This window comes from Schistocerca serialis, chromosome 7 (genome assembly GCF_023864345.2).
Source record: "Schistocerca serialis cubense isolate TAMUIC-IGC-003099 chromosome 7, iqSchSeri2.2, whole genome shotgun sequence".
NCBI classification, from domain to species: domain Eukaryota; kingdom Metazoa; phylum Arthropoda; class Insecta; order Orthoptera; family Acrididae; genus Schistocerca; species Schistocerca serialis.
The window spans coordinates 395,041,312-395,054,697 of NC_064644.1; the positions used below are offsets into that span (position 1 = coordinate 395,041,312).

Sequence of the window (13,386 nt, forward strand, 5' to 3'; positions counted from 1 at the left end):
CATGCTGCATATGGATTCCTTCTGCTGGATGCTGGAATATTGCTGGCACAATGTGGTGCAAGATCCTAGTCCACTGCAGTAGCGAGCTGAATTTCCAACATGCCATGGGCAAATGCTGCACAGTCTTGATCACCTATGTGGCCAAGGGTGGGTATATGTTACTACAAAACTGGGCAGAGCAACTATAAATACTCATTGCTTAGACCCTAGCAGCACCTTGCCTCTGACTACTGAAATGCTGTGACATACTCCACGCCAGCTGTTAGCCCCATGTGGGTCAAGCAGCTTCAACCACATTTAGCAGTATCATCAGATAGCTGCTGTCATACAAGCGACTACTAGACCTGATGGTTCCAGGACACAAGCTGGTACCACCAAGAGAAGACCTCTGCTAGTGTGTCTTCATCTGGTACTCTGTGAGTTATACTGAGATGACCACTACTGCCTGGGGTCACAATGCATGCCAGAAAACTTTTGACACCAATCTTTGTATGAATGTCTGCAGAATAAAAAATGTTATTGCTAACTGATATATATATGTTTTTCTGTGCAGTGTTTTGTCTAACCACTATGGATGTATGGATCAAAATCAATCCGCACATTAGTGTTAGATAGATTTTTTTAATCCTTCCTGTTTGTGTAAAGCATCCAGCCCAGCAGTGCTGAGATGATAGAGCAAAAACCACCTGAAAACTACATTGGGGCTCACCACCACAAACATTTTGGAATTACTTGAAGTGGATTCAAGGAAGCACTCACCTCCACAGTCATGACACATTACTGTATAGTCACCTCAGAAGTTACCAATTTTTTTATTGGGAAGGAAAACAAGACATGGAGTGACATTTAATTGTTAATTTGGTATGTGACTGAAACAAATAAAAGTTAACTGAGGTCAGATAATAAAGAATATAGCATCTGTTGGTGCACTTACACTGAAATAGATCGTTCTTATATATTAGTTATTGTATATTATGTGGAAGTAAAGTAATATGTTTACAAAACTATAAGCACCTATTGCTGAATAAGGGATCTGAAGTTTATGCTTTGAGCATTGTTTGATCTTAAGCCAGCTCTGATGAAGTTACATGCTCTGATGCAAAACATACCCATTTCATAAAAGCAAGAAATGGGGAATTATGCCTATTCAAAAAAAGATTAATAACATAGCTCATTAGTCAAATTTTCTACAAATTGCCTGATTATCAAGGTTTTATGATTTAAAATTTCTGTTAAAGTAACAGTACTCACTGAAAAATGCATGGCAAGCTATAGAATATTGTGGTAACTATTTTCAAAGCATTGCAATGTAATCAAGTAAATATTAAGATTCTTATAGAATTTAAACAGCAGCTATTTAATATAACCAAGGAAGAAGTCTTTTTTTCCTCGAAAGTAGTGGCTTTTCTAATACTTTAGTAAGTTCATTTAGCTAATAAGCACAAATAATGTTATGCAGTATAGTAGCAACTTAGGAATAATCCAGTGAACAAATTTAGATGAGTTGCTTGCCTTTCCTTGATTTATACTTCATCTCATTTTACATTCCTGAATGTCCTCCCACTTTATTGGATTTGCAGAAGATGATGACTGGGGGAATGAATGAGTCTGTATCTTTCTGCCCTTTTAGATATTTTTACTCTGCTTTTTACATGTCAAAAATTGCTTGCAATTTGAAACTGGTTTGTATCACCACATTGCCTTCAAATTATTTGTTGTTTGACAAAATATAGGTATGTTCATTTCTAGTTCCAGTTGATCTTTGACAAATATACTTTCTATTTGTCTACTGATGAATCTTTCACTTTGCAGTGGAGTGTGCACTATTTCAAAACACAGACTACAGCTGTATGACGGACTGGTATGTGAACTCAGATTATCACTTTTTGCAGGTAATGATGTGTCCATCCAAGTTACAACTCACAAGCAGCATTCACAGTTTCAGTTCTGTCATTTCCTCTTTCTTGCTGTGCTAACTTCAGAAAAGTTCTCCTGCACACCTTCTTGGACTAATACTCCTGGATGACAGGATGCTACATAAGAATGGCCAGGCTACAGCCAAGGACTGGTTTCAAATTGAATCCTCCACTTTGTGGTAGATAGTGTCCAGTTTCGCGCTACCTGGTACACTGAAATCCTGTAGTGGACTAGGACCTGCAGATTGAAGATGCAATCTGGAAACAAACTGTAAGATGTCACTAAGCTATATCTCTACTATATCCTTTATTCAAAGAGTGCTGATTCAGCAAAATATGCCACAGATCTTCTGTGTAGTTTGGAATGTAGGGAAGAGGTTCTGGCAGAATTTAAGCTGTGAGGGTGAGTCATGAATTGCATGTGGGTAGGTCAGTCAGTACAAGTGCTACTCATATTAAGCAAGTCCTAGGTTTGATAAATATTTTTAACCTATTGATTTCCTTTGTATGCGTGTGTTAAGAAAAAAACATGTGCTTCTATTTAATTTCTACTGAAGCGTGTTCTCTCTCTTTTCTACTACCAGGATGAAATTGACAGAACAATATGTATAAATGAAGTACTGAATTAATTATGTTCCTTATATTTATATTTAAGCATCATTAAGTATCTTATTTCCACATATATGAAGTAGCAAACATGTGAGTATTATTTTTCAACTGATAAATGTTATTTAAAAATGGTTTCATGTATCAATAGTATTGAGAACTAAGCTAAGAATAAACAAATAAAATAATTTAACAAATAAAAAAAATCTTTTATTCACTAAGTTTTAAGAAGTACATGCAAAAGTTACAATAATACCGAACAGGTACTCACAAAACTGTATATATCTATGATTATGAATGTCATCAAATTTCTTTGTAGCTAAAACTCCTCATGAGATTCTGATAACATTGCATTTATGTTGAATATGACTGCCATGAAAAACAGTCATTGATCATGTTTCCTATGCCTCACACAATAAATTCTCTCAATGATATTATACAACACTACATATCTAAATAATAACTGAGTTGCCTGAATGTATTTACAGAATTTTATACAGTTACTGTGAATCTTTCACATAATGCATTCATCCATAACACTTCAATCACAAAATCATCACATTAAAAGAATTTGAAGGTACTGTTAATTATCAAAATACTTGTTGTCAAAAGGGCAATATGGCACCTTGAGACAGTTTTGGTGGAGCTAATAATGTTTATATCACTGGGGCATGCCAGTAGATTGCTGGTACATCTGGAAGTACAGCCCTCTTGCAGCAAGCAGCTGATCATGCCTTCCCATTTCAGCAATTTTTCCATTGTTCAGCACACATATAGTGTCTGCATTCTGCACTGTTGCTAACCTGTGGGCTATTGTAATGCAAGTTCTTCCCTCTGAAGCTTGATCCAATGCTTCCTGCACAACCTACAAAATAAAACATTACATGCCTTAAAGTAAAATAGTAGGACCAATTACAATGCTATATTTTGTCTCCAGTTCTGAAAATTATTCCCCACATTTATAAAACACTAACAGTTATTTTAAAACTTTTACTCCTTATATTTAACTATGATCAATAATGAAAAATAGAAAAGAGAATGTGCAATATTTAACTATAGGTATCCATGTTCAGAATGTAACACAATAAACTGACAATAGACTAAATATTTTACAATTGGTAGCACTTCAAAATTAACATGCATGGTAGAAAATAAATGCCAAGCAGTTAATTGTTCACTTTTTAATTGCATAAAGTCAATATGTAGTTCATCGTATAACAGTGTGTTTACCAAGCTTCTCAGAAATGATAGAACAATTTTTCAAAAGAGCCTCTTAGATCCTACATCCACATCTACATGGATACTCCACAATCCACCATACAGTGTGTGGACGATGGTACCCTGTACCACTACTAGTCATTCTCACTCCTGTTCCATTCACAAATAGAGTGAGGGCAAAATGACCGCCTATGTGCCTCTGTATGAGCCCTAATTTCTCATATCTTATCTTCACGGTCCTTATGCAAAATGTATGTCGATGACAGTAGAATCATTCTGCATCAGCTTCAAATGCTGGTTCTCTAAATTTTCTCAATAGTGTTCCTCGAAAAGAATATTGCCTTTCCTCAAGCTATTCCCATTTGAGTTCCCAAAGCATGTCTGTAACAATCGTGTGTTGTTTGAACCTACCAGTAACAAATCTAGCAGCTTGCGTCTGGATTGCTTCAATGTCTTCCTTTAATTCAACCTGTATGGATCCCAAACACTCGTTCAATATTCAAGAATATGTTGCCTTAGCATCTTATATGTGATCTTCTTTACAGATGAACCACAATTTCCTAGAATCCTCCCAATAAACTGAAGTCAACCATTAACCTTCCCTACCACAATCCTTATATGCAAATTTCATTTCATACCGCTTTGCAATACTAAGCCCAAATATTTAAACATGTTTGTGTCAAGCAGGACACTACTAATGCTGTATATGAACATTACAGGTCTGTTTTTCCTACTCATCTGTATTACTTTACAGTTTTCTACATTGAGAGCTAGCTGCCATTCATTACACCAACTAGAAATTTTGTCATTTTGTATCCTCCTACAGTCACTTAACTTTGACACCTTACCAGACACCTCAGCATCATCATCAAACAACTGCAGACTGCTGACCGTCCTATCCACCAAATCATTTATGTATGTAGAGAATAATAGCAGTCCTATTTCCCTGGGGCACTGCTGACAATACCCTCATCTCTGATGGACACTCACCATCGAGAACAACATACTGGGTTCTATAACTTAAGAAGTCTTCAAGCCAGTCATATATCTGTGAACCTGTTCTATAAGCTCGTACCATTTTTAACAGCCTGCAGTGGAGCACTGTGTCAGACACTTTCTGGTAATCTAGAAATACAAAATCTGCCTGTTACCCTTCACAGTACATCATGTAAGAAATGGGCAAGCACTAGCAATACTTTCTGGAATTATGCTGATTCATGGACATAAGATTCTCAGTCTCAAGAAAATTTATTATATTTGAATTGAGAATGTATTCAATGACTCTGCAGCAAACCAGTGTTAGAGATCTTTGTCTGTTCTTTCACCCTTCTTACGTACGGGAGTCACCTGTGCTTTTTTCTAATTGCTTTGGACTTTGCACTAGGGGAGATATTCATGATAAATGCAAGCTAGGTAAGGACCCAATGCTGTAGAGTACTCTTTAAACAACCAAATTGGGGTTCCATCCAGACTTACCTGTTTTTAACTGTTTCAGTTGCTTCTCCACACCAGGGATGCTAGATTTCCTATGTTCTGAGAAACTCATTTCCAACGCACAACACAGTTTCAGAAAAAGATGATCTACTGATGCTCCTGTTTTTGAATTTGTAAGTAAAGAGCTTCATGAGTGAGACAGGCGGGAATATGTCATTGGTGCCTTGATCTGCCTGATGCTTTTAACACCATAGGTCACAGCACATTAAAGCAGTAATTCATTCATACACTGCTGGCCATTAACAATGTAACACACAATGGCAACATGGAACAAATACCAGACTGGCAGGAAACATACTATACCCTTGGATATGTGAATGATTAGCATTACAGTGCAGCCACACAAAGTAATTACGAGTAATGATATCTACATTCCATGTAAAAGGAAAGTTTGCACAGCAAGTTTCTCATTCATAAATCATATTCAAATGTTGTTTGTGTATGGGGTGATTGTGTTATGCCTCAAATAAGAAGGAACATGTCTTCTTGCAGATTTATTTCCCTGAGGAATGGTGTACTGAGATATTAAACTCCTATTTGACTAAACTCTGACGCAAATCTCAACAGGGCAGTCACCAACCAGAACAGCAAATTCAAAAGTATTGCCTGGATGATAAACTCATTCATTTCTGATTATTTTTATGTGTCCTGGTGGCGTAATTGTAACTGGAATACCTCACAGACACGATCTGATGACTACTTCCTGCATAAATTTCGAAATTAAAAAGGCAAACAGGCACTTCCGCAAGATCTGCAAAATGTACCCAAATGCACATTTTCTTAGTGTGGACTTTCTTCAAAGGTGCAACTACACAAAACATGGACTGCATCTGAACAGAAGTGGCAAAAGGTTACTCAGTGATAAAATTGTATGTACACTAGAAAGACTCAGTTTGCAAGATAACAGTCTTCACAATACAGCCATCCCAATGATGTATCCAAAAACAGTCTAGCAGCTATCAGTATCAGTTGATTACCACTTCAAAAGCAATGGTACTGCAAATACAACTCCTGCTAACATGCCAACAGAGAGAACAGTGACAGAAGCAGTAGGTCTACCTGAAATGTGAAGTCAACAAAAGCTACATTAACAGGAGCATCAGTCCCAGCGATGACAGAATCACCCAGGCAGCCAATAGTATCACCAGCAACCACAAATGAGAAGACAACTACAACAGATAGAATGGTGTCTAGTGGAAGAAATGTCGTGCTGCCTTCCTGCTTCAATGATTTTTTATGTGCAGGCCTGAAGAAGAAAAAGCCAATACCCTAAACAGTGTCAAATGTTTACTACCACATGACTTTAGGTAGACTCCTCTGGAATCTCAGTCAAGAAATAACAGCACTGACAAAATAAAGAAGGTAGGGTTATCAATTTTTCATCAAAATGTGAGAAGCCTCCCTAACTAAATAGACCAATTACTTATCAACATTAATGAGAAAGACTGTATAAATAATGCCCAGATATTGTGCTTCACTGATCACCATATTACTAGCAACTGCATCATGCCCTTTTCACCAGGTTACAACTTAGCAACCCAATACTGTAGAGTAAATGAAGAAATGGGGGGAGTGGCAATATACGTTAAGGAAAATTTTGGCTACAAAGTAATTGACATTACAAAATACTGTATGGACCAACATTTTGAAGCATGTGCTACTGAAATAAAAACTAATCTCAATTCATTAATAGTCCTGGCTGTTTACAGGGCACCATCAGGAAATATAAAAATGTTTTTTAGTCTCATGGACCAGGTATTGTCAGTTTTATTTTCAAAAACAAAGGATACTGTAGCCTTAGGTGATTTTAATATAGACTGTCTGACTGGTAATAACAATAGAAGTAACTTCCAGAATGTGATGTCCACTTATAATCTGAATTCAGTAATCTATTTTCCCACTAGAATCACACCAGATTCCCAAACTATGATAGACAATGTATTTTTATATGTAAGTAGATACCAGAACATTAATGTAAACCAGGTTATAAATGGTCTCACAGACCATGATGGTCAATTAATCATTCTTTACAGTGTTAACCCTCTTGTTAAACTATCTCCCCAGTGGAACTGTATAAGAATAATGAACAAAGAGGCAAAAGAATCCTTCAACTGTAAGTAGCAGCTAATGGACTGGTCCTTTATTTACAACATTGGTAATGCTAATGAAAAATTTTACTATTTTATAAATGATTTTTCTGCCCTTTTCGAAGAATCTTTTCCAAAGAAATGGGTCAAAAATATTAATCCAAATTCCGTAAGTAAGCCTTGGATCACAGAAGAAATTTATGCTAAAATCAGAACAACTAATGATACACAAAAATGGAATCAGTATAGATTGCACTGCAAAATTTTAAAGAAAGTAATACAGAAGTCAAAAGCCCTTTTCTATAAGGAGAAAATAGATAAATCTAATAATAAAATGAAAACAATTTGGAACATTATAAAAAGTGAGACAAAGACAAAACAAGTGACACAGATGACCTAAAAATCAGGCATGGGGGTAACTTAATAGAAAATCAAAAAAGTGTGGCTGAAATTTTTAACAAACATTTCCTGTCAGTAACCCAACAAATTGGCTGTAGGCCCTCTGTTGAGGAAGCTATGACTTTATTTCAGGATGCATACTCCAACAAAATACCAGAAATGTACATTAATCCTATCACTGTAGAGGAAATTCAAACAGTCATCTGGTCTTTAAAGTGTAAGAACTCTGCAGGAGTAGATAATGCATCCAATAATTTATTGAAATTTTCATGTATATGGTTTAGTGATATTCTGTGCCATATTTTTGATACTTCATTTCAACAAGGCATTTTTCCTGAAAGACTCAAGTATGCCATTGTGAAGCCCCTACACAAGAAGGGTGATAAAGCTGAGCTCACTAACTACTGCCCTATTTCACTGTTAACAGCCTTCTCTAAAATTCTAGAAAAATTAATGCACAATAAAATTACTGAACACCTCATAATGAATGGACTTATCAACAAGAGCCAGTTTGGCTTTCAAAGGGGCTATTCAACTGAGGATGCAGTGTATGCACTTACAAATGAAGTACTTGAATGTCTAAATCAAAAAATGATAGGAATTGGTGTTTTCTGTGACTTATCAAAGGCATTTGATTGTGTAGATCGCCACATTCTCATGCAGAAAGCCAAACTACTTGGAATAAGCGGTGTCGCAAGTAACTGGCTGCAATCTTATCTTCAGGAAAGAAAACAGAAAGAAATTTTACACAGCTCAGATGAGTCAAGGGATACCTCCGCTCAGTCTGAATGGACTTCTATTAGTTGTGGTGTGCCTCAAGGCTCCATTCTGGGGCCACTGTTGTTTTTGATGTTTATAAATGATTTCCCATTGTGTGCAGGCCTGCCTTGCAAATTTACTCTTTTTGCTGACGATACCACCATCTTCATGAGTTGAAAATCAGATGTTCATTTCGAGGAGTCAGTTAACAACATACTTTCTGAAGTGATTAACTGGTTCAGTGTTAATGGTCTCTCTCTAAACTCAAGTAAGACAAATTTTATACAGTTCCATACAAAAACAAAAAAAGTGAGAGAAATAAATGTAACATGTGGAAATCAACCAATAGAAAGAATGGATGTGTCTAAATTTCTTGGAGTACATATTGATAGCAAAATGAACTGGTCCTTCCATGTACAACAGACCCTAAAAATATTGAGCTCGGCTATGTATGCTATCAGAATTATGTCTTCCATTGGAGATTTAACTACTATGAAGTCCGCATGCTATGGGTATTTTCACTCCATTATGTGTTATGGAATTATCTTCTGGGGAAATTTAGCTTTGGCAAAGAAAATTTTTGTGGCCCAGAAAAGGGCTATTAGAATTATGTGCAGAGTACCCCCTAGGACATCATGCCATAACCTTTTCAAAAAACTGCAAATAATGACCACTGTATCCCAGTACATATATTCGCTGATGTGTTTTGTAATTAAGAACCCTGCACAATTTCCATCAAATAAGAACTATCACAAATATAATACAAGAGGGAAAGAAAATCCTCATTGTGAACTTAAGAACCTGACAGTTGTTCAGAGAGGTGTCAAATGGTCAGGAACAAAAATTTTTAACCATCTCCCTGACCAGGTAAAATGTTTAAGAGAAAATGAATCTCTTTTTAAAGCAAAACTAAAGGAATATTTGTTAAATGTGTCTGGTTATACATTAGAAGAGTTTTATGATGCAAAAAGGGAAATAGCATTTAGATAGAATTATCCATCTTGTTAACAAAGAAATGTGCTTGCAATTTTTCTCCAAAGTAAAACATGAAATTTTGTATTAACACTCAAAGAAATCTGCTGTTATATGTACAATATCTGTTTTTCCTCTAAACTTTGTATTAACTATATGCAGTTATGTAGAACATTTTTTATATATTTAATGAGGACTGTTTTGTATCTTTTTGTATGTTTGTTGTGTTGTATGTTTGACTCGTTCCACACCTCATGTGACGTGCTCACAATACGAGATCTACGGAACATGAAATAAATAAATAAATAAATGAGTACAAGGCAGACCATTATAATCTGTAATGGGGAAGAACTAGGGATGGAGATAAGATATAGCAAAATGTTTTAGATAAAGTTGTAGGTGGCAAAGAGGGTCATGTATTGCTATTCACGGCCATGACTTCAAAAGTGATTTTCAAGGTAATTTGGAGATTAAAGGATTTTTAAAAAATGGGAACTCTAATATTTGATTCAAGATTTGAGGAAATGGGTGACAAATTTTACGTATAAAATGATACATTATTCGAGGTCATGGCTAGTTCATTGAAGGTCAAATAAGCAAATATATTTTTTTAATTCTAGTAGAAATTAATTTAGAATAGAGGAGGGCTACAGCAAAATACAATGTCAGATACAAACTGGAAGGGGCATCCCAAGGAATGAGATGTGAGGGAACGCATTCAGAAACTTGTAAATCGATGATCTAAATTTTATTTGTGTTTGTCCTGTTGTGCATATGCCACAATAATACATTGCTGGCCACCATAAAAGCAACACCCTGAAGGAAGCATCCGAATCAAGTGAAATTTACACCATGGGTTTGCAGCGATGAGATATGCAACTGATTAGAATTTCAGCGCAGATGCACATCACGCACGCCTGTGGCGCCACCTCACAGCGCCGTTTAAGGCTTGGCGATTTCGACGAGTGTACGTTCGGCACGTGTGTTTACCTTGTGGTTGTTTCACAAGACGATCAGTTATGCCTCGTAGACAACAGCGAACATCGTTTGATCAAGTATCCGAGTTCGACAGAGGAAGGATAGTGGCTTACCGAGATTGTGGATTATCATACAGAGAAATCGCTAGTCGTGTTGGACGAAACCAAACAACTGTAATGCGGATATGTGACTGTTAGATGCAGGAGGGTACGACGGACCGACGTGGTCGATCGCATTCACCTCGGTGCAACACTGCACGTGCTGATAGGCAAATTGTGCGCATGGCAGTGACGGATCGCTCAGTGACATCCCGAACCATAGAACAGCACATTGTGTCTGTAACGCATCATCCAGTGTCTGTGCGTACCATTCGACGCTGTTTGCAGCAGAGTGGTCTGTCCGCAAGACGTCCATTGCTTCGTCTACCATTGATGCAGAACCACAGACGTCTCCGTCGCCAATGGTGTGATGACAGAAGGACGTGGACGGCAGAATGGAATGACGTTGTCTTTACTGACGAGGCACGCCTCTGTCTGCAGCACCATGATGGTCGGATTCGAGTGTGGAGACACCATGGAGAGAGGATGCTGGACAGCTGCATTATGCACCGCCTCACTGGTCTTGCACCGGGTATTATGGTATGGGGCGGTATTGGATATTACTCTCGCACGCCTCTAGTACGCATTGCCGGTACTTTAAATAGCCGGCGCTACATATCCGAGGTGCTGGAGCCAGTTGTCCTTCCTTACCTTCAGGGCTCGGCCACAGCCATATTTCAACAGGATAATGCGCGACCACACATGACACGCATTGTCCAAAGGTTCTTCGTCAATAACCAGATTGAAGTGCTTCCCTGGCCGGCTCGCTCTCCGGATCTTTCGCCGATAGAAAACATGTGGTCCATGGTTGCTCAATGAGTGACCCAGATTACATCCCCAGCTGCCACACCAGATGATCTTTGGCAACGTGTGGAAGCTGCTTGGGCTGCTGTACTCCAGGAACACATCCAACGTCTCTTTGACTCAATGCCGAGACGTGTGGCAGCGGTGATCTCCAACAATGGCGACTACTCTGGCTACTGATTCATTTGATACTTGGTCAACGTGTTATCTACAAAATAAATTGTGTTGTGCTACCCCTTGTCTTTATTGGTGTTGCATTTACGGTGGCCAGCAGTGTATTTATACACTGTGATGTATTTATTTTAGGCAATAAACACATTAATTACAACTTTAACTTCAAATCTCTGTTGCTCTTTCCAAATCCGATGTCACAAATAGGGGTTCCACGAAACAAAACTCAACCTTTGAATGACCTTCAGTAATTACCTTTAAATTCATGGATATTGGTAAAGATATGTGACCCTTATGCCCCTTCCAGTCTGCATCTGACATTGTATTTTTCTGTATCCATCCTCTATTCTGAGTTAATATGTACTAGAATTAAAAACATATTTGATTATTTGGCTTTGATTGAACCTTGCCATGACCTTAAATAATATATGATTTTACAATTTGCCACTCTTTTCAAATCCTGAATCATATATTAGGGCTCCCATTAAAAAAAATATACTTTGGCCTCCAAATTACCTTGAAAATCATGATTAATGTTACAGTCATTAATTAGTAGCAATGCATGATCCTCTTTGCCACCTACAACTTTTATCTACAAAATTTTGCTATATCTCATCTCCAATATGGATTAAAATGGTCCATCCTTTAGTTGTGTGTGAATTTACTGCCAAAATAGAAGCCATGTAGCCAGAAAGATAGTGTATGAGGAGTGCAAAGATGAACACATTTCAAGTTTACAATTAGTAACTAACACTCTAACAAGGGAAAATGACAGTCTTAAGTACAAAAATATAAATCTGAGGTCAAATTAAAACATGCCTGCACTGCTGCAAGATATTGTGTTCAACTGCCAGAACAGAAGAAAAGTAAGTGCAGTAGCTGTCGCAGAGCCGATTGGATGCACCTGAATCAGCAGTAATTTCTGTTTTATACACAGGATGTAGTTTATCTTTTGTTTTCACATGCTTCTGTGTTGAAGCAAATTGTGTCTGTGTATTTTGCTATGTAGACCAGTGTTTGCCAACTTACTATATGTTTTCTGCATAAACTGTAGCACATTAGCTTCACATGAACTAACTTTGAAGTGTAGTAAACCAGAAGCAGTGTGGCAGCTGGACTTAGATTGCACTGAGTTCTTGGGTTAGTGTTACATTACTTTGTGATACAGACAAAAACTGATTAAAGATGTATGAATGGACAGGGACTGCACATATTGTGTACAGATGCAGGGGGAATTGGCCATGGTTACAAGCTTCAGGCTGTTGTCCTGGGCTGCAGTGGTATTGGGGCACCTGAGATGAATGCTTTTGCACTTCTGTAGCCTATAATGTTGCGTGGAATCCCTGGTGGTGCTGTGCCTTCCAATTCACACATCCTGATGAGTTGGCACTTACCAGACGGTGCTTGGCAAACAGTGGGGGCTCACAAATCTCTGGGTAGAAGATGAAAGTGGGTCCCATCCATCACCCCATGTCTTAAAATAGATTTGAGGTACTGCCTACTGCTGAAAGTACATCTGAGATAGCATGGTATCTGTTGCCTGTTGAGACAGTGGGGAATCTTCCTGAGAGGTCTGTGTAAGTGTGGAGGATGGGATTTACTTGTAATTGGAAGAAGCTCCAATGTTAGCAAGTGATGGAGCCCCTCGCGGAAATAGTGGGCAGGTTGGGAAAGAAGGCCAATGTCTGCCATGTTTGCTTGCCAGGGGTCTGAACCAAGATGTGGAGGAGTCTCTGCCTCCAGCGATTAAGTGCAGCAGATGCACCCAGCTGCAAATTGTGGTTCATGTAAGCATGAATGATGACTGTGAGCTGGGTTCAAAGGCCATTGTCAGATCCTAGAGACAGCTGGCTAATTTGGAGAAGACAGCTAGCTTCGCTTGGC

At 37.9% G+C, this 13,386-nt stretch overlaps 1 protein-coding gene across 3 annotated transcripts in view; it reads right to left on the minus strand.

Moving 5' to 3' along the window:
- Positions 1 to 2,813: 2,813 nt before the first annotated feature.
- Positions 2,814 to 13,386, minus strand: part of LOC126412474 (multidrug resistance protein homolog 49-like) — a 370,600-nt gene continuing 360,027 nt past the window's right edge. For all 3 annotated transcript variants that reach the window (XM_050082087.1, XM_050082086.1, XM_050082088.1), the window contains one exon: positions 2,814 to 3,387. In XM_050082087.1, coding sequence (XP_049938044.1) covers positions 3,184 to 3,387 — 204 coding nt within the window. In that variant the 3' untranslated portion in view covers positions 2,814 to 3,183. The remainder of the gene's footprint in view (positions 3,388 to 13,386) is intronic.